This window comes from Lactuca saligna, chromosome 3 (genome assembly GCF_052625555.1).
Source record: "Lactuca saligna cultivar CGN05327 chromosome 3, ASM5262555v1, whole genome shotgun sequence".
Classification (NCBI taxonomy): Eukaryota; Viridiplantae; Streptophyta; class Magnoliopsida; order Asterales; family Asteraceae; genus Lactuca; species Lactuca saligna.
In genome coordinates, this window is record NC_136419.1 from 113461683 (window position 1) to 113483863 (window position 22181).

The 22181-nt window shown below is 38.3% G+C and overlaps 1 protein-coding gene across 1 annotated transcript; it reads left to right on the forward strand.

Moving 5' to 3' along the window:
• Positions 1–1039: 1039 nt before the first annotated feature.
• On the forward strand, positions 1040–2789 carry LOC145037142 (uncharacterized). Its single transcript, XM_078985728.1, has one exon. The coding sequence runs from the start codon at positions 1322–1324 to the stop codon at positions 2717–2719; it is 1398 nt and encodes a 465-aa protein (XP_078841854.1). The 5' UTR covers positions 1040–1321; the 3' UTR covers positions 2720–2789.
• Positions 2790–22181: the final 19392 nt, after the last annotated feature.

Sequence of the window (22181 nt, forward strand, 5' to 3'; positions counted from 1 at the left end):
TTTTTACATGGATTGACGTTGTAATGTTTTGAACATAACGATGTAATCTATAAAGACTATGTTTGACGTATTAGCTGTTAAATAAAAAGTTAACTAATAGTTGAAAAACTAGCTGATAAAAAATGACGTTTTGTAACACTAGCTAAAAATCTAGCTGAAAAATATGAAATGACATAAAATGACATTTAAAAGAATATGTTTTTATAATTAATTAAGGGGTATATTTGAAAATTTTAAAAAAAAAGTTTCTAAAAAACTAGTCTAAGTAGCTTTCTACAAAACTATTTTTTTTTTGGAACGACGATATGTCTCAATGGGAGCCCCTTCGTGTTGAAAGTATTTTTCAACGAAGACCCCGAGATCGAATCATTCAATAGGGCAGAGACGACACTATAGAGATTCCAGGGAGAAATTCTCCACATAAGGAGATAAACACTTTATCTATTTTTTATAGAGAGCTTGCGAGAGTCGAACTCCCAACCTTCCACCTCATATGGGTATAAAACCCATGTCTCTTCCCAGCTAGGCTGGAAGTCATTGACAAAAAACTAGCTTATAAACTAACTTTTGGCTTGCCAATACGACAACCTAAAAAAACTCAAAAAATAAACTAATTTTTCAGCTGGTTGTAGCGCGCCAAACACAGCCTAAATTTTCAACTGAAATAACAATAAGGACCATTTCTGTAATTTATTAAAAAGAAAAAAAAAGCAAATACTATAATAATCATATCACATGAAACTTGGGGCTAATAAAACTAAATTGATAACTTGGTAGTGTTACTATTATATGTTCAAATTTATGTGAGATTTTTGTAATTTTAATAGTTGGAAGGCTTTGAATTCATTATTCTTATTGATAATTTATACGAAAATACTAGTAATACTACACAACCAACGTTACAACTTTTATATAATAATAAATGTTGCAAATTTAAAAACTTATATGATCTGTTTTTATATATTTTCATAGTAAAGGTAATTCCCATACTTCATAAAATATTTTTTTTTCGTTGTATATTTTAAAGTCACAGATCATAAGTCATAACTACCAAGCGTATGTGTGCGTGAGTGAGAATACGCTTTAGAGAGAGAGAGAGAGAGAGAGAGTAAAATCGATCTTGGGCTTCCCCAAGATCCAGTCTTTACCAAATGGATTCCATTCATGTGATCAGATTAGCCTTTTGTTCTCCATGATCTTAACAAATTCGATTTAGGGTTTATCGTTTCCTAAAATTTAGGGGTTTTCGTTTTTGCTAGTTTCCTCTGTTTTCTTCGTTTTTTCTGCTGAATTTCAATCTGGGTATTCTGGATCTTGAATCATGAAACAAGATCATGAACAGAAGATTCATGTGTGCAGATATTGTGAACAAAGTTTTTCGAATGGGAAGAAGCTGGGAGGTCATATGAGGGGTCATTTAGCGTTAATTTCAGCTAGCAGAAAAAAGGGTACTCGAGAAAATGATCAAGAAGCTATTAATCGCGAAAAGGGTGTTCATATTTTTGATGATGATGCTGATGATGATGATGATCACGTAATCAAGAAAAGTAAATGTTTTGATCAAGATTATCATCCTAATGGCAGAAAACAGGGTATTCAAGAACATGATCGAGAAGTTATCAATGTCGGAAAGCGTCTTGATGAAGAAGATAGCGAATTAATCAAAATGAGTCAACAGCGATTGGGTATTTACGAAGCTTATGATTCTAATGGCAGAAAACATGGGATTCAAGAACCTGATCATGAAGTCGTTAATGGCGACAAGTGTCTTGATTTTGATGATGATAACGACGAAAATAGAAGTCAACAAACAACTGATTTTGACCAAGATTATGGCGCTAACGTGTACGTTCTAAGAGAGAACCCTAAAAGATCATGGAGGGTTTCGAGTTCAAATTCAAATCCAAATTCATCAAAAGCTTTTGCTTCACACAAAAGATGTCATTCTAGAAAAGAATCGATCAAGAACACTGTGTGTGAAAAATGTGGTAAAGGTTTTGATTCAGTGAAGGCTTTGTATGGTCACATGCGATGTCATTCCATCAAAAGATCTCAGCCGTTGGATGAATCATCTGCATTTTCGTCATCAGATGAACACGAACATGAACAAGATGATGACGACGGAGTAGCAAACCCTGTAAGAAAAAAGAGATCATGCACAAGGTACAAGTCTCCTAAGCCTAATCACATTTCCACTAGTTTGAGCTTTTCCAATGATGACGAAGTTGTAGAAGCGGCGTTGAACTTGATGATGCTTTCTAGGGGAGTTAGAAGTTTGGATAGGGTTAAATCCGTAATTTCACATGGCTATTCAAGAACTCTTGAAAAGACTGTTGGAGTTGACTTTTTGGACGATGGGTCAATGGAGTTTTGTAAATTCAAGAGCAATTCCGAATTGGGTTTGAGAAAAGATTTGGTTTTGGGGGGCAGGTCGGGTCAAGTTAATACGGGTCGATTCGGGTCAACTCTAGTGAAGTCCAAGTCAATTGGTCAAGATTTTACTGATTCTGAGATATCCATCGAGTTAAAAAGAAGATCAAAGGACTATAAATGCCCGATTTGCTTCAAAGGATATGTGTCAATTCAAGGTTTGGCTAAACATGAAAGGGTCCATAACAAAACCGAAAGCAAAGTGATGGAGAGTGATTTTATTCCTGATATTCATAGACTTGTTGATATCAATCTAAAGGAGGTGTCACAAGGACAATGTAGGTACTAATAAAAAGTTTTGATTGTTTCATATTGTGTTTCTAAAGAATAAATCTTGTATTTTGAATCTTTTTGGTCAATTGTATACAAGTTGGCAATGGAATAGTGAAGTTGTAGTTTGCAATTAGAGTGCATGGGGGTGAAACCCAAAAAAAATAGAAAACAATGGAATCATTTCATAAAACAATCTTTATGGGTCTTAATTTGAAAATGTTATGCTTAAAACAACATGGTTTTGGATTTGAAAAGAAAAAAAAAAGGCTTGTTCTTGTTAAATTGATTGTTAAAAATATAGAACAGATTAACCTTGTAATAATTGGTTGTGAGTGTTGACATCACTTGAAGCAAAAGAATGGAAGCAAGAAAAAAAAAAGAAAACAAAGAGAACAAATATTTTGCCAGATTGGCAACTAAGCTAAAGGTAGTTGTTTCCAAGTCATTTTTATGTCCTTATCCTTTCGCTTTGGTACAATTTATAAATGGATAAGATAACTTGCATGCAGAATATGTTTTTTATCTGATTTTTTATTAGAAATATATTTGGAGGTTATTTTTATATTACAGAGAATATATTTTTTAAGATCAATGTTTAAAGGTCTATATTTAAGTTTATAGTCAATAGCACCCATGACATAGCACATAGTTTTTAGTACATGTAAAAATGGTCGAGAGTTCTCGGTTTTAAGTAGGGCAATTTTTATAACCCCAATGTTGTGTACCCTCTTATATGAGTGTAACACCTTTTTTTTGTGAAATTGTATGTGAGTGAACGAGGGGTAATTATAGCACAACCATTTAGTAGTTATAGTGTCAAAGTTTTCAATTTTAATGTGAATTGTACGTCTTATCATATTCGGGTTGTATGTGCCAGGTTGGGAAATGGGAATTGCGAGAAAAATAAGTTTAAAAATCAATACGAAACATGATTATCAAAAGTTGAAATTGATCTTGGTACCATGATTGGTTGACTTCATTTTTAATTAAATGACTTGATAAATACATTAGATATTTGAGATATATATTAATGAAGATGTCTTTTTTACTTATTGTTAACATAAATTAGATGTTTACCCGGCTGCACGATGCGACGACGACAATGTGTGAGAGGAATGATTGGAAAATGTACTCTACATGGACGGGGCAAACATGCAACTTATAAAATAAAGGAATATATATTATATTTTATAAAGTTCAAAGTTGAGAAGTTAAAGTGATCTTTTAAAAAATAATGGGATAAAAAGTATCATTTTACAAAATAGAATGATTGCATATAAAGAATTATACTAAATTAAAGGATTGAAGTATAAAAGGTAATATGAAATATGTATTATACGCATGTACAATGTGCATTATGAAATGAACTTTTAGCGAAAGTAGAAGAAGGATACGTGCGATGGTAAATACGAAAGTTTAGAAAATAAATGGATAAATGTGATATTTTATAAAGTTCAAAGTGGAGACGGTCAAAATAATATTTTAAAAAATAATGGGATGGAAAATGTTATTTTATAAAGTACAGGGTTACAAGTGAAGAATTATAGTAAATAGAGGCGCAAATCTCACATTTTCTTCACACCTTTCCAATTCTCTTCTCCCAATTACTCGCAACCCCCCACCCGCAGCACTTCCTAAGTGTTTGAGGCGAGTTCTGGAGCGCTAGAAGGCCCCGATAAAAAGAGCTTTGGGTTCAGAATTTATACCCGAGCAGAGCCTGGTTCGTCGCTAAACCCCCCATTGTAAGTGAGTTATGCTTACCCTACTTTAAGTATAACTTATGTTTAAGTTCATTATGTTATTATGAACGATTAAAGAAGATATATCAGTGATTCAAAGTCATTATATTGATTGATCTACTTATAGGGATGATGTCTAGGTTGTGATTTAGTGAGGTGTTTAAAGTAGGCTTTCCAAACAGTATACTTTGTATACCAAACAGACCCTACCTCCGATATGATCCTACATGGTTGTTCCTTACTTGATAGATCATGAAAGTTGACTTTGAGTTAATGATGAATCTAGACTAATGTTTAGTCGCAATAAATATTAGACTAAACTTAGTGATAATAATATTAGGTTTCGTCGAAAGAAAAGAAAATTGTTAGAAGCAAAGCGTTGTCTGAATTTCGAGTCATCACTTTAACAAGTGAGTCCATAATTACTTTCATCTTACACATAGATATAAAGTATTTAATATAAATTACGTTCTATGTGTTGATATTATTTGTGTTCTTGATATCTATGCTGGATGAACAAAATCTACATGTTTTATTCGATTTAAACTGTATATGTATTTTATACCTATAATTATGATGGGTAAAGATGGGTACATGATATAGATGATGAAATAAATGATGAGAGGCCTTGATGTTTAAGTTGATTTAGTCATTTAGCATAGTATAGATGACGACCACAAACTATTGTAGACGGTCTAGTGGAACGCTAGCAGTCTCACAACCTTTAGGTGCTTTTGAACTACGTGTTCACCAGGTGTACTCCGCCACCCTCATGGTTTCCTTATTGATATATATTGCTGAGGAATTCCCTAAGCAGTGTAGTCCATCCTGATGATAATCCTTAGGATAGGTCCCTTAAATTAGATGCTATAGGGACAGAAAGTGAGGATAACAGGAACAGGTAACCGGGTTGAATGATTTGATGAAATTAAAGAACTTAATTATTGTGGGTTGAAAACCCTAAGTGTTCACTAGGCTCCCAAGCCCGATCCACTCAGTTTCTTGTATACATGTGGTGGCAAAAGAGTACATGAGTGATGATCTGATGAGAGATCTATGGATTATAGGCCTTTAGAATAATAAATGTCTGTAAGGCATGTACTGTTTATGTTTATGCTTATGTACTGTATTAACGATAGCATCCTAATGTTTTTTAATATAATGAAAAATACATTTCTTCGGAAACTATTTCATAATATATTTATCATATTTTTGGGAACAAATTCCACAATATTATTCTTCAAAAGAATACTCTGATTTTTAAATAAAGCATAAACAAATCAATTTTTATGACCGTGAAATTGGGGATGTCATAGTTGGTATCAGAGCATTAGTTTAAGAGAACTAGGAATTTGTAAGATTTCTAGGCTTAAACTTAGAATGCTAAGTGATGATTGTGAGATGAGTGTCTGCTATATTTGGGAAATATATAGACATGAGCACTAGCTTATTTTAGGAATGATGCCTAAATCGCTTTTATGTGCTAAATGATTTGTGTTATTATTTGATCGGATCTATAATCTATTGTCGACCAGATATGGAAACTTTATGTGCTCGGATTTCTAAACATTTGACTACAATATTGGAAATGGCATGTAAATTTTCCAAGAAACGAGGAGGATTTAAACGTCTATCGTAAATAGATATCTAAATTCGCCTGTTTTGGTGTACAGATCGACATGGAGAGAACCTGAATCGGATTCGGAAATGCTAATGGTAATCAGCAACCAGTGATTGAGCGTGCACTGGAAGTAGCAGTTGCACTCGAGCCTATCACGATGGCAGGAGTCCAAGCAATGATTCGGGCTATGATGGTCGGACAAAGAGAGGAGATGAGACAAATGTTGCATGATAGGGATAAACCTACTGTACCCATTGTACAACCTGAGCTGAACATTGAACAGTATGAGGAAGGAAATTACACCGTACTGTGAGTCAAGTGGAACCCCAAGTGGTAAGGAGGAACGACCCAGAGAAAGGGATTGATAGGGATGTACGTATGTATAAGAACTTCTTGGGTGCCAAACCACCAAGTCTTTTTGGAAGCCCAAAGCCAGTGGAGATTATGGACTGGATCTTCGAGATGGAAATGGTATTTGAAAGCTGCAACTACAGTAACAAGCAGAAAACCGTCATTACAGTCAGACAACTAAAGATAGGAGTTTTAAGCTAGTGGAAGTTATTGGCAAATACAATGTCATGAGGAGAATCCCTGAGGATGTCTTGGGAAGCATTCATGGAGCAGTTGAAAATGCATTACTGCTCAGAAGTAGATATGATAGACCTAAACAACGAGTTTCAAAACCTGAAGAAAGGGAAGATGAGTGTTGATGACTATGCCACTGTATTCACCGAGAGAATGAGGTTATTCCCCTACTTGGTGCCTATTGAACTCTCCAAGATAGAGAAGTTTGCTAACGAATTGCCATCATACTTTGGCCCAACAGTAAAAATGGCAAGCATTTTGAAGACAACCGTTAGAGCGCCTAGAATGTCGAGAGCCAATTAAGGGAGAAGGGTCTGGAGAGAGTTGAGGTAGGAGAGAAAAGGAAGTTTGAAGGATCTTCAAGGTCCAATAAGAAGATCAAGTTCTCTAAGTCTAGTTCTAAATTTTTTTTGAGGAGGAGGATGTGAAGCAAGATGGTGTGAGAAGTCTAGTTCTAAAAAATTTTGAGGAGGAGGATGTGAAGCAAGATGGTGTGAGAAGTGAAAAAAGAAGTACTTTGGAAAATGTGACAGGGAAGTGACTTGTTACAAGTGTGGGAAGACTGGGCATTACACCAATGAGTCTACTGAAGGGTTTTGAGCATTCTAACACTCCTATGGTGTACATGCAACCCTAAAAGCTTTGGATCTATGTTTTCTCTAATTATACATGCAATATTGTTTCCAAAGCTTTAAGCCTACAACTAGCATAAACATCATAGAAATGAGTTGTAGAATTACCTCTTTGTTGTAGCTTGTAGTTTTGGCCTTTAAGAACTTAGCACCAATAGTGTGAATGCCTCAAATGGAGTCACTACACACCTTTGGACAAAGGATGACTTTTGAGAGAATATCCACACACCAAAATCGGCTCAATGATCTTTCAAGAACTAATGCACAATTTTGGAGCCTAAGGGCTCCTTATATAGTGGGGCTTTATTAGGTTTACACCATGCAAACCCTAATTTGCATCACTTTCCACATTCCTTAGGCTCCATGGGCTTTAACTTCCATGTAGTATCCATGGGTCACCACATGGATTTAGCCCAACATAAACAACTATGGATCATAAGCCCACTTTACAAGAATGAATGATTTACCAAATCAATCCCTATTTATTTAACTAGTCTCTTTTGATCACAAAATTTTAATTCCAAACTAATTCTTGATCAATACTAATTAAATAATATGATTTCATATTAATATATTAGAACTTATAATATATTTACAAATCATAAATAACCTTTTCTCAAAAGTCTATCCTATCAAACTGTCATGGTGATATGCAACCCAAATAGACCATGGTACTCTCGGGTCAAGTACATACCAAATATAGTTATGGACTTAGACACTAATCCAACAGTCTCCTACTTGGATAAGTCTAATAACTATTATTGCAAGTACGACTCCACTACCCGACTAGCAATTGTAACTCTTAAAAGTCGTTGTCGAACTCCGACCTAGTCAATGATGCGTCCATTAGATAAGGGATCATATATTCCTCCATTATAGATATCATATGGACTAAGACATGGATTATAATCATTCTCTCTGTCCATCTGTTGTTTCCTGATTTCCGATTTATGACGACTGGCTAATTAAACAAATCAAATCAATCCAGGCTTGGCCAAGCACTTAGGGTGTCATCACTAAATCATCGAGGGGCCCACATATATCGCTTCTATCCCTTTAAGGGTAAAAGGAATGGATAAAGATCGACTAAAATACTCGCTTGTAGTTACTTATCAAATCACACACAACAATATGTTTTATAACACCAAGTTACTGGTGTGTTTATGTAACAACCCGGAATTTCCAGGTATTTATTATTGGTTTATTTTTGGAAGTTGTGAATGGACTTGGTGAGTTGGAGCCCAAACTCGCCGAGTAAGATCGCGGTATTGGGCACGGGTTTGCGTCCGGACTTGGCGAGTCCAAGAGTGGACTCGGCGAGTCCACGCTGTGTGGTGAAACCCTAATTCCCGAGGTTTGAGATCTATTTAAAGGGCCTTATGGCCGTCATTTGTGCTCACCAACCCATAGAGAGAAAACCTTGAGTGCTTGAACGTTTTGAGAGAGAAAGGAAGCATTTCTTGACCTTGTGTGTGTTATTTAGCAAAGAAAGAGGAGGTTCTAGACAAGAGGAAGCAAAGGAGGTTGCTGTACTGTGGATTTGAAGCTTAGATCATCGAACTAGAGGTATGATTTCGGCTCATCTTCTGTTTTGTGAAGTATAATTGGATTTAGGGTTTCTTATGGTCATTATTGGGTTGATTTGATGCCAAATAGTTCCCTTCTTGTGTTGAGGCTCTGGATCTGGATCCATAGAGGTCCAGAGAGTCTCACTCATCAAGCTTTATGTTTAGCAATGGAGATTATGACCTTGAGTTGTAGTATTTGGGACAAATGTTGGGTTTTGAGCATTCTAACACTCCTAAGTGTACATGCAACCCTAAATACCTTGGATCTATGTTTTCTCTATTATACATGCAAATAAGAACATCCAAGGTATTATCCTAATCTAGCATACAAAACAATGAGTGTAACAAGATAGAACACATACCTCTTTGATGTAGAAAGTCTTCATGAAGCTTGAGTGCCTAGCCCCAATAGTGTGGAAGCCTCAAATGGAATCACAATCATCAAAACACTTAGAATAACTTGAGAGAGTTCTACACTTCATGAAATCGGCTAGCCCTTTTGTTACTCTCACTAGTGGCCGATTTTGTCAAGAATAATATCTTTATATAGTGTTACAATTAGGGTAAATCCTTAATTGTCATGGCTTTCCATTTCCTTGGATCCATGGGTTCAAATACACCATGGAGAATCCATGGACCATCCTATGGGTTTTAGCCCAACTTGATTATCCATGGAGCATTAGCCCACTATATAAGTATGGATGATTTACACAATCAACCCATATATTTAATTAGTCTTCTTTTGATCACTTAATTAATCCTAGATTAACTCTTGATCAATACTAATTAAATAATCTTATTATTCTTATTATTAATACACTAGAACTTATAATATATTAATAACCATAAGTGTCTTATTTCTCTCATTATAGTCTATCCAAGTGCATGATGGTATGCAACCCAAATGGACCATGCCGGGTCGGGTCAAGTCTTACCAATTATAGTTATGGACTTAGACATTAATCCAACAGTCTCCCACTTGGATAAGTCTAAAACTATTATTGCGTATGACTTCAGGAACCAACTGGCAATCGTAGCTCTCAAAAGCTTCTGTCGAACTCTGACCTTGTAGATGAACTCTGATCTTGTCAATGACTTGTCCATTTGATAAGGGATCATATAATCCTCTGTTCTCATGATATCAGTCGGACAAATACATGGAACAACATCGTACTTATTGTCCAGTAGTTTGTTTCCCGATTTTCGATTTGTTTGACAAAGAACTTAATCGAACACATCAATTCAGTCCTGACCGGCCGGTACATAGGTCACAACAAAATCATCGAGGGGCCCAGATATCGCTTCTATTTCTAGAAGGAACAGATAAACTTCGACTCATATACTTGTTCTACTACTTGTTGAATTGTACACAAAGGCACGTTTTATAACATCAAGTTACTGATGCGTTTACGTGCAATCAATGCACAACCAACTCATAGGTAACAACTCATATCTCTACGTTTGAAGATTTATATGATATTACCGTCTCACGATCACTCGAGATAAATTCCATGAAGTGATACAAGTGAGCGTGGGTTTATTCCAATACTCATAACTTATGAGCACTCATGAATGTTGTAGCAACCATTGCTATGACTAAACCTATTAGCCATCTACAAACCCGATTCATGACAGTCTTGATTCATACCTACTTCCAACATATGAACGACTGTGGAGTGTTTAAATAACTTAGTCATTCAGAAAGAATAACCTAGCTATTTTGGAAGTCAAAACATGCAAAGTGAAACACAATAATAATCGAATCTAATATGGTCTCAGAACCCTTTTGAACATAAATAAAACCACTTTTTATTTATCACCATATTGATTACACATTATTCAATGTTTCAAATAATCAACTTAAGACTTGAATAAAAACAACAGTCGTCCCATGCTCCTAGCATGTACACTTTGTTTTTCTAAACAATAGTTATGCCATACACCAAGTATGAATACTATGTTTGTCTATGATCTTTTTCTTTGTAAACTAGATCCATTGAACACAACTTCAATGATGCTCTTTTCACACTCCCAAATCCTTACTGCAAATGCAAGAATTCCAAATTCATGTCATTTACTGAAATCTGTTAGATTCTAAACTTATATGCATTGATCCTCTTGTAATGATTATGCACGAAGTCAGAAAGACTTGACAACAACCATTACAGAGCATTCCAAAGGAGCTCAACTTCTATGGAACGGAAGTCTCATATTCAAAGTACATTGCTTTGAACATCCTTCTTGAATTAAGGTTTTCTAATCTTACATAGATTGAATAACTTCCACTTATGGAAACATTTCCATAGTCCCATTTTGACTATCACTTCCGAACAAGAGTTACTTTTTTTTTTCAGAATATGTTAATACGGTCCTGCCAAAATTAACACTATACTTCCAAATGTCCCTGTGCAACCAATCTTTGGCAAACCTCAGATTGTCCTCGACAATTGCTTAATCACTTTAGTCATATCCAGTTCTAGACTTTTCCCTTCTAAATGCCTTAAGCATTTGGAAAATTTAGAAAGGATGAATATTATAGCACGTGAAATCGATCCTATATCCGAAGCATATGGGACACGATTCATGATGTCTCACATAAAGACATGATACTAGACCAGTCTTTTGCTACAATAATTTTTATTTGCCATGTTTTCAAAATTTAACTATGAAGAGGGATGCCGTAATCATAATCGAATTTTGAAAACACAATATATATAGAATTTTCTTAAGTCGAACCATTCAGACATAAAATTCTTATATATATTCTTGACTAAAGATGATTAAAATCTCAATCTATGCTTTAGAATTGAAATGAAGTATAATGTCCTCTCCCTTAATTATAGCAAAACAACTTTTCAACCCCTGCAACTTCACGGATTGAAACTTTGTTTTCTATAATTAACATTGCTAGCTTGCAATACTAATCATAATAATCATGCTCCCACTAACATGATGATTATCAGCATAACACTTATGCTCCCACTAGCTCTGACATATTTCCAGAAATCTGCTGGACTTCTGAAATTTAGATTCATACACCCTTTCTTAGATAGCTCACATGTGTGTCTAAATAATTTTCAGAACCAGGAAAAGGGATGCCGTAATCATAGTCTCAATTGCTTAGGCATTTTCCATTTCTCACAAGTCCATGTTAGCGTGCCGGTTAACCACACGCGCTCCACTAACGACTTTTGAAAATGCAAATAACACAATTGCTATCTACGTAAAATCTACTTAGTGAAAGCGTTTCCTCACCATCATTTTCATGAATCGGAGAGAAACACTATGACACTTAGATTTTATAGTGTATGAGTTCCTATCCATGCGAATTTGTCAAAACCATAACCACAAGATAAGGTTAGTGACAAATTCAGCCTTACATGGATTAAACTTATTCAATCTTACTTTCTTGTCACCTTGGTAGCACAAGGCCCACCAATGCTTCCAAGTTGAACTCTGATAACTCACATGCAAATCCAACTTATCTGAAGTAGGTATAGAAATAAGAATTATGTCAACATGATAGGTTGCAAACCTTAAGTCGTGTGCTAGTGATAAATTACAGGTTTTACTCTTGTTTAAATCTTGAACCTCTTTTAGGATCTTTAAGGCCCCCACTGTCCCCTTGACATATAAGTTTTCCTAGTCAAGAACCATTCCTTGACTAAACAAATATTCAAGGGATAGTGAGGATTCTTATCAAGACTAACACTTCACACAATTGATCTTAGTTGGTCTTTGTCTCATCCAAGACATCACAACTTACCAATCTCAAATGTACAAGAGTAGAAACATTTCACACTACATTTGATAAGTGTTTTAAATCTTCCTTTATGTCACTCAAGGTTACAATCTTGGAGTAAGACTCTAAGAATTGTTTTGGAACGAAGTATGACTCATCTCCTTGATCTTAACCAATCCAACAATTCATGACCTCTCTTCTTAGCCATAACAATGCACTAAGACTTCCTTAGAGTATGAATTTGTGATATGGTTTCTAAATCATTAAGATGATCATAAAACTGATACTAAAGTACTCTCCCATCTTTTCATATTTGAGAAACTTTTATCCTTTTGTCTAATTTGATTCTTCTTATTCGCTCTGCCATACATTGGAACCTTTCGAATGTTACTGAATTATACTTAACCTTATAAGTATAATCATATTTACTAATCTTTAGTAAATCATGACAAATCAATCTTTGTGGTGGACCTTGACCAGCGCACATCCAGTGTACCTAATTCCTTAGTCCTTCAAATGACTCACATATACATGTGATTAAAGAATTAGTCTTAATTTTTCAAAGATGAAAATTCTCATTCATCATACAATACAACTTGTATGATTCCAAGTTTCTGTCCAATTGAAACTTGGGTGATGAAAAACTTTCTTCATTTGGTAAATTCAGACACTACCACAAATGAAGAATCAAATTCACTTTCCAATATTGCTATTACTGGAAACATATAAGCAACAATTTTCCATAGATGCCATTGTAAGGATATTTTTAAAATAAATAAAATTAAAACCCCTTTTTTTTCTTTTATTTTAAAACTTTGCGGAAAAACTTATCCTTACAATCCACATGAAAAACTTGTTGTTATCTATTCACAAGCAATATATTATAACTCCTAAGAAGTAGCTCAAGAATCCGATCTTCAAACTACGCGATAGAAATCCATCTACGCGATCAGATTCAGCATATTCTTTCTTTAAGTTTCTTTACCTTTTCTTTGATTCTTAAAACATCACCATGTGACCCAGTCACATCATGTATCAAGAATCTCATAATAGAAACTTAATAGAGTTAGACAGTGGACTTTACCTGAAGTAGAGTCAATCTTATCGACTTTAACATCCTTAGGTAAATTATGGCAGCTTTGCAACCAATGCCCCTTTCTTTGGCAATATAAACATATGGACCCTTTAATAATGGTACACGGGACTATCACAGACTTAGTTTTTCTCTTTACCATTTGGTCAACCGATTTGACTATGGCCGGTCCCTTTCCATTGGGAAGAGAATGCTTTTCTGGATTTCCTGTATCACTATTGTCAATGTCCATCAAGTTTTGAGGAAGTTGATCTTAACAAATAGATAAGATCATTAAGGGTCTTGTCATAGTCTGTTTCATAGGTGTTCCAAAAGAACTCACTATGTGACTTTGAAAGTGATTGAACCACCAACTTTCTCAAGACTTTGACACCCAACTCTCCCGGCTTGTCAATATGTGACTACATCTCCAAGATGTGACCACACCAAGACCTTTACTTGCCAATAGGGCTCGAGTGACCTTAAACTTTTCAAGAACTTGTAGGTGAGGGAGAATAATTGGAGGAGATAGAGGAAGTGAAGCATGATGTTGAGGAACATCATCTTCAAGAGATTTGGGAAGATCATAAATGTCTAAACCAGACATGTTTTGGGAGATATTCAAGATAGTTGATTTAAAGTCCTTAATATGACACCCAATATGAAATATTAAGGCTAGGACCCAACAAACTATTTTATAACTTAGAAGAGGGATGTCGTAATCCAAGCTATAAAATATTTGAAGGTAGGCGAATGACGATTCACCAATTTCCACCATGAAAAACGAAATAATTTATTAGGTTTTAATTGGATTTGAAATTCCTAGATCTTTTGAGATTCATTGAACTTTTCAATGGCATGTTTCAATCTCGAGTGTGCCCTCTCAAATTTTGTGACTGGGATGCCGAGGATCACAAAACAAGGTGTGAATAACCATACCAATTCACTTGGTACCCTTAATATTATCACCTAATCAATGTGCCGGTTAACCACACACGCTCCACTGATCTATGAAAAACATTAAGTCACCCTTCGTGGTCCTTACTAGTCCAAGTTAGTGTGTCGGTTAACCACACACGCTCCACCAACGACTTGGTAAGGTACAAAGTGTGAATTCCATGGGCTAGCACTAAATTCACATTTTTCCTAAAGTAACTAAGATTGGGAATTATTAACATTTTAGTTACTTTAGTATTTATCATTAATACTTTTAATGAAGGGAGAATTTAAAGTCATTGTCCTACCCGTTCGGCTAACGACCCTCCACCAGTCAAGCAAGCGGTGGGTGAGAGTATACACCCATTAAGTCGCCATTTTATAGGCAACAACCTTATACCCACCTTATAGACCGGCTTCGTGAATGAGGCCTACTAACGGTAAAACGACTTGTTCTTATACATATATATAATAATTAACCATTAATGTTATAAATAGTATAAGTGTTGAATTTTAACTCTTTAGAATTCTAAGGGCTAATTTGGAATTAAAGTATTCATAAGAGAAAACTTTTCAAATTCCAAAACTTGAGGGCAAGTTTTGAAACTATTCAAAACTAATTAATTCCATAACTTATGTGTTTAAAGTAGTTTTAATCCAAAAAACTCTTCAAGTTCCATAACTTATGGAAGACTTTAAACTAATAAGAGAATTGACTTTTCTTTATTTTTATAACTTATGGAATTAATTAAGGTTACACTTTATTTATTTATTTATTTATTAATGAAGTGACTCTTGAATTTCCATAACTTGAGGACAAGTTATGGAGTCATAAAAAAAAATTCAATGACACAAGACTCTTCATTTTGTAACCATTACCAATTTTTATGAGTTTTATGAGTCTTTAATGTGACTCTTCATGTAACTTGAGGACAAGTTACACAAACACATTTTATACTCAACTCTTAGATTAAAATGGATTGAAAACAACTATTTCAATTAACTTTTCTATTAATCTAAGCAACTCATAAGAACAAGATAATTCATATCAAACTTCTTCATGTAATTAGTCTAAACCTTAAACTAATACAAAACATGAATCTATTGACAATTATCTTTGAAAATGGATTAGCATGAACATTACCACATTAAAAAACAAGTTTATAAGTTCAAAAACAACTTAGGGTAATGTTCCTAGTCCATTTCTAGCCAAAAACCTCGAAAATATGCTGTCTGGGGTCCAACTCGTCGAGTGCATGAACAAAACTCGGCGAGTTGGATGCATTTTGCCTTGGACTCGTCGAGTCCCTTCATGGACTCGGCGAGTCTGCTGGGCTGACAGCATAAAAACTCGATTTTTCAGCTCCATTTGCAAGTATAACAAGAAAACAAGCCTAGGCTCTGATACCACTGTTGGGTTTTGAGCATTATAACACTCCTAAATGTACATGCAACCCTAAATACCTTGGATCTATGTTTTCTCTATTATACATGCAAATAAGAACATCCAAGGTATTATCCTAATCTAGCATACAAAACAATGAGTGTAACAAGATAGAACACATACCTCTTTGATGTAGAAAGTCTTCATGAAGCTTGAGTGCCTAGCCCCAATAGTGTGGAAGCCTCAAATGGAATCACAATCATCAAAACACTTAGAATAACTTGAGAGAGTTCTACACTTCATGAAATTGGCTAGCCCTTTTGTTACTCTCATTAGTGGCCGATTTTGTCAAGAATAATATCTTTATATAGTGTTACAATTAGGGTAAATCCTTAATTGTCATGGCTTTCCATTTCCTTGGATCCATGGGTTCAAATACACCATGGAGAATCCATGGACCATCCTATGGGTTTTAGCCCAACTTGATTATCCATGGAGCATTAGCCCACTATATAAGTATGGATGGTTTACACAATCAACCCATATATTTAATTAGTCTTCTTTTGATCACTTAATTAATCCTAGATTAACTCTTGATCAATACTAATTAAATAATCTTATTATTCTTATTATTAATACACTAGAACTTATAATATATTAATAACCATAAGTGTCTTATTTCTCTCATTATAGTCTATCCAAGTGCATGATGGTATGCAACCCAAATGGACCATGCCGGGTCGGGTCAAGTCTTACCAATTATAGTTATGGACTTAGACATTAATCCAACAACAAAAGCATCATATATGGTCATATAGATATTGTATGTGCATCAAGATAGTGACTTTACGTGCTAAATAAGCTTGGAAGGACTGGATCTATGGGTTAATGGACCGGATCTGACCTTATGAGCAAGTTTGAGTCATTGCATGGCACTGACTCGCCGAGTCCGAAGAACAGACTCGGCGAGTAGTATGAATATTGCCCCGACCAGACAGCGAGTGGTCTTGCTGAGTTGGGAAGGGTTGACTCAGTGAGTCAGGGGGAGTCAGAGTGGACAGGTGGACTGAATCAAGCTGGACTTGCCGAGTTGTTCTTGAGACTCGGCAAGTTGAGTCGTGATGGCCCCACAACTCATGCAAGGTGGAACTCGTCGAGTTAGGAGAATACTCGATGTGTCAAGGGAGGATTCCAGGGAAACCAGTGTATACGCTCAGACTCGCCGAGTCGCTATAATGCACTCGCCGAGTCCGGTCAAAGTTGACCGTTGACCTAAGTTGACTTGTTAAAGGTTAGTCAACCTTAGTTTGGAAATTGTTAATTAGAGATGTACTGTGCTATAGGAGGACTATAGCTCGGGAGATCGAGCACTAGTGATTTCAGGATTTACGAATTACCGAGACACGCGAGGTAAGTCTTCTCACTATACTTTACCTTGAGTAGGTAACCAGAGTTATGTGATAGAGTATTTGTATGCTATGTATGTTATGTGTTGTACTGCATTATTTCTATGTGCTTTATGCTGTGCATGTTTACAGAGTTAGAACCTGAGGGTTCACAGAGTTTGGGTGCACGGACCCACAGAGTTATAGCTTCGAGTGGCTAATATGTGTTATATGTGGTATTTGGGGAACTCACTAAGCTTTGTGCTTACAATGTTTGATGTTATTGTTTCAGGTACTAGTGATGACCGCGGGAAGGCGCCAGCTTGATCCGTACGCACGCATGGAGTTTATGCATTTGAGATCTTAGGGTTTTGTAATACTTGGATTAACTATTTAAATCTGATTGTTTTCTGAATATTAAATGAATTATATTTTATAAAATTTGAAAAAAAATTGCTTTGAAATCTACAGTGTTACAATTTGGTATCAGAGCCTTGGTTTGAGGGATTCGGGTACACCTTCGGGAGTATTTGAACTCAAACTGAGGATTTGGAAAATATTTTCAAAAGTGAACTAAACTTTTCTAAGAGTAAAAGATTTTTAGAGAAATTCAAAGAAGAAACGTGTGTACGATCAGTCAGCGCCCGAACGGTGATTTCCCAAAATACCCTTATATTATATGTTTATGGAAATTGATATGATGTATTCTCTTGCTAGAGTAGGCTAGGTATTCTTATTAGGACTAGAGTGCCCTGATTTGTGATGCCTTAGCCTAGGGAGATGTGAGCTGCTATGAGATGCTTGAGAGCGAATAGGTAGCAGCGAGGAGCTTATGAGAGATCTGTTAGAGAGTGATAGAGTACTTGGAATTCGGGATCCGAAGAGGAGGATTTGGGGTGTGTACTGAGATAGTGTGGACAGTAGTATTGGGCCTGTACTACTGAAAGCACCGGGGCGGCGCACGGTGCAAGTAAGAATCTTCAGAATACCAAGGATCAAGGAGGGATGAGTTGTCGAGTGTGAGTATGCTCGAGCGGATTCTAATTTATCGTATGTTGTATTTCAGAGGTTGATCATGGTGAGGACACGTCATATACCGGAGGGTGTCGGGGCTAGTGATGAGGAGATCCGACAGATCATTCATGAGGAGGTGGCTGCGGTCATCAGGGCAGAGATACCAGAGATGTTCGAGTCTATTAAGACCACGCTGATTAAGACTTTTGACGAGCATTATGTTGCTCTTTCTGAGGCTGCTGTTGCGGCAGCCACCGCAGCTGTTGCTGCTGCTAGGCCGTAGGGTGGTGACGCGTTTCTATTCCGGGAGTTCAGCAACATGAAACCACCGGAGTTTGATGGGACCCAGGACCTGGTGGTGGCTATGAGATGGATTTCTGACATAGAGGTGTGTTTCTTCACTTGCTCATCTCCTGAGCATTTGAGAGTACGGTTCGCGCTGAACCAGCTTCGCTTGGGAGCGAAGGACTGGTGGAAGTTTGTCACAGCACACTTTTCTCCTGCTGAGCTTGCGGCAGTGACCTGGGAGAGGTTCACTACCATGTTCCGAGATGAGTACGTTCCCCAGGTGGAGAGGGAGCGTTTGGCCTAGGAGTTTCTGACCCTCAAGCAGGGCACTGAGTCTGTCACGATGATTACCAGGATGTTTCACGAGAGGGCGATGTTCTGCCCTGAGCATGTGTCCACCGAGCAGGCACGTATGAGTCGGTATTTGAGTATCTTGAGGCGAGACATTCAGGAGTTCGTGGCGAACTCCTCATACCGGACATTTGCTGAGCTTCAGGCAAATGCCCGGAAGAGGGAGATTGAGTTAGAGACTCAAGCTAGGGAGGAGGTTGAGTCTCAGGGGAGGGATCGGCGGCCGACACAACTCCAGCTGGCAGCCAAGCGGGCCAAGCCCGCTGATCCCAAATCAGGGAGCCAGAAGGGTCGCACTTGTGGAAAGTGAGGCAAGGGTCATGATGGAGTGTGTAGAGCTAGATCTTGCTACAAATGTGGCAAGGAGGGGCATATGGCCAAGGACTGCCCCAAGGGGTTTGCAGTATGTTTTCACTGCAACCAGAACGGACACCGGAAGGCGGAGTGTCCGCAGTTGCGGGGATCAGCACAGGGAGCACCTCAGGGATCTGCCCCTGCCGCTATCAGAGCTACCAGGAGTGGGCTAGTGAAGGCCAAGGCGCCGAGGACACGTGGGAGAGCGTTTTAGTTGACCGCGAAGGAGGTCTGTGCAGCGCCCGATGTCGTGGCTGGTATGTATTCTTTCGTGTATTTATTGTAATGTTGAAATATTATGCTCATATTATGTTATGCGTAGGTACTTTCTTGTGAATTCTGTACCTGCCTTGGTATTATTTGACTCAGGTGCGAGTCGGTCCTTTGTATCTTTGGCTTTTAGTCAGCACATCAGTGTTAGTCGCGAGGCGCTGAATCGGCCTCTGAGAGTTTCCATAGCTGACGAGAAGGCGATATATGCCACGAAGGTGATCCGTGGGTGCGTACTCGAGATTTTCGGTGTTGAGTTCCCGATTGATTTGGTTCATATTGCCATGCGGGATGTTTGTGTCATCGTAGGCATGGACTGGTTGAGCAAGTTCGGTGCGGTTATCGACTGCGAGCGACAGCTAGTGACCATACAAGACCCTAGTGGGGGAGTTCTTACAGTGTACGGTGAGGGTACCCGTTCTGGATCAGCATTTTGTTCAGCCGCTAGGGTGAGACAGTGCATACAACAGGGCTGTAAGGGTTTTGTGGCGTACGTATCGGATACGCGGGTTGATTCCATGAGGCCTAGGTCAGTGGAGGAGGTTCCTATAGTGCGAGAGTTCCTGGATGTCTTTCCAGAGGAATTGTCGGGGGTGCCTCCCATGAGGCAAGTAGAGTTCGGTATTGATTTGGTCCCGGGGGCCGCACCTATCGCTAAGGTGCCTTATCGTCTTGCACCTCCAGAGATGCAAGAGTTATCCTCGCAGCTTCAGGCGTTGCTGGGGAAAGGGTTTATTCGGCCGAGTAGCTCACCATGGGGTGCATCCATTCTGTTTGGAAAGAAGAAGGATGGTTCACACCGGATGTGCATTGATTACCGGGAGTTGAACAAGCTGACGGTCAAGAACCGTTACCCGTTACCGAGGATCGACGATTTGTTCGACCAGTTTCAGGGAGCATCTTGATTCTCCAAGATCGATTTGAGGTATGGATACCATCAGGTGAGGGTGCGAGATGAGGACGTCCAGAAGACAGCATTTAGGACACATTATGGGCATTATGAGTTTGTGGTGATGCCTTTCGGGCTCACCAATGCTCTGGCAGTGTTCATGGATCTCATGAACCGGGTGTGCAGGCCGATGTTGGATCGGTCGGTGATCGTATTTATTGATGACATTTTGGTATATTAGAGATCTAAGGAGCAGCATGAGGAGCATTTGAGGGAGATCCTCGGGGTTATGAGATCAGAGAGGCTTTATGCCAAATTCTCCAAGTGTGATTTCTGGTTGCGAGAGGTCCAGTTCCTAGGACATCTTGTTAACCAGGATGGAATATTGGTTGACCCAGCCAAAGTGGAGGCAGTGATGAGTTGGGAGGTGCCGAGGTCACCCTCCGAGATCAGGAGTTTTCTAGGGTTGGCCGGTTATTATCGGAGATTTATCAAGGATTTCTCTAAGATCGCGGTGCCACTCACTAGGTTGACCTGGAAGGGTGTTGCTTTTTCATTGGGCCCCGAGCAGCAGGCCTCCTTTGAGATGCTTCGCCAAAGGTTATGCGAGGCCCCGGTGTTAGCCCTCCCGGAGGGAATGGAGGACTTTTTTGTATGCTGCGATGCATCGATTTTGGGGTTGGGAGCGGTACTGATGCAGAGAGGGCATGTGATAGAGTATGCATCGAGGCAGTTGAAGCCTCATGAGTCGAGGTATCCCACCCATGACCTAGAGTTGGGGGCAGTGGTGTTCGCCCTCAAGATTTGGCGCCATTATTTGTATGGGGTTCGGTGTACGATATACACGGACCATAAGAGTCTGAAGTATTTGATGGATCAGCCCAACCTAAATATGCGGCAGAGGAGGTGGTTGGATGTGGTTAAGGATTATGATTATGAGATCCTGTACCATCCGGGCAAGGCTAATGTGGTAGCCGACGCCCTGAGTCGTCGGGCGGAGAGCCCCCCGTTGCGAGGTGTATGTTTGTGTTTGACTGTGATGACTCCGATGATGGACACCATTCGAAGAGCACAGGATGAGGCAGTGAGGTCGGAAAACCAAAAGAGAGAGTGAGTTATTGGATTGGTATCGGAGTTCGTTACCGATGGTCGGGGGCTTATCACTTTTCAGGGACGTATTTGGGTACCGTTCGTGGGAGGTGCGCATGCCATTTTGATGGAAGAGGCTCATCGGTCTAAATTCTCGATCCATCCTGGGGCCACTAAGATGTATTTGGATTTGAGGAGGGAGTATTGGTGGCCCTGTATGAAGAGAGATGTGGCGTGGTTCGTTGAGAGGTGCTTAACATGCCGTAAGGTTAAGGCCGAACATCAGAGGCTGCATGGTAAGTTGCAACCATTGGAGGTTCCCGAATGGAAGTTGGAACATATCACCATGGATTTCATCACCAAATTGCCAAGGACTGCTCGGGGAGTTGATGCAATTTGGGTGATTGTGGACAGGTTGATGAAGAGCGCTCACTTTCTTGCCATCAGTGAGAGTTCTTCCGCAGAGAAGTTAGTAGAGATATATGTGAGGGAAGTGGTATCTCGGCATGGGGTGCCGATCTCGATTGTCTCCGACCGGGATGTGCGTTTCACTTCTAGG

Excerpts from the sequence above, each read along its gene's own strand:
- LOC145037142 (XM_078985728.1), top strand. The coding sequence starts at position 1,322 with ATGAAACAAGATCATGAACAGAAGATTCATGTGTGCAGATATTGTGAA.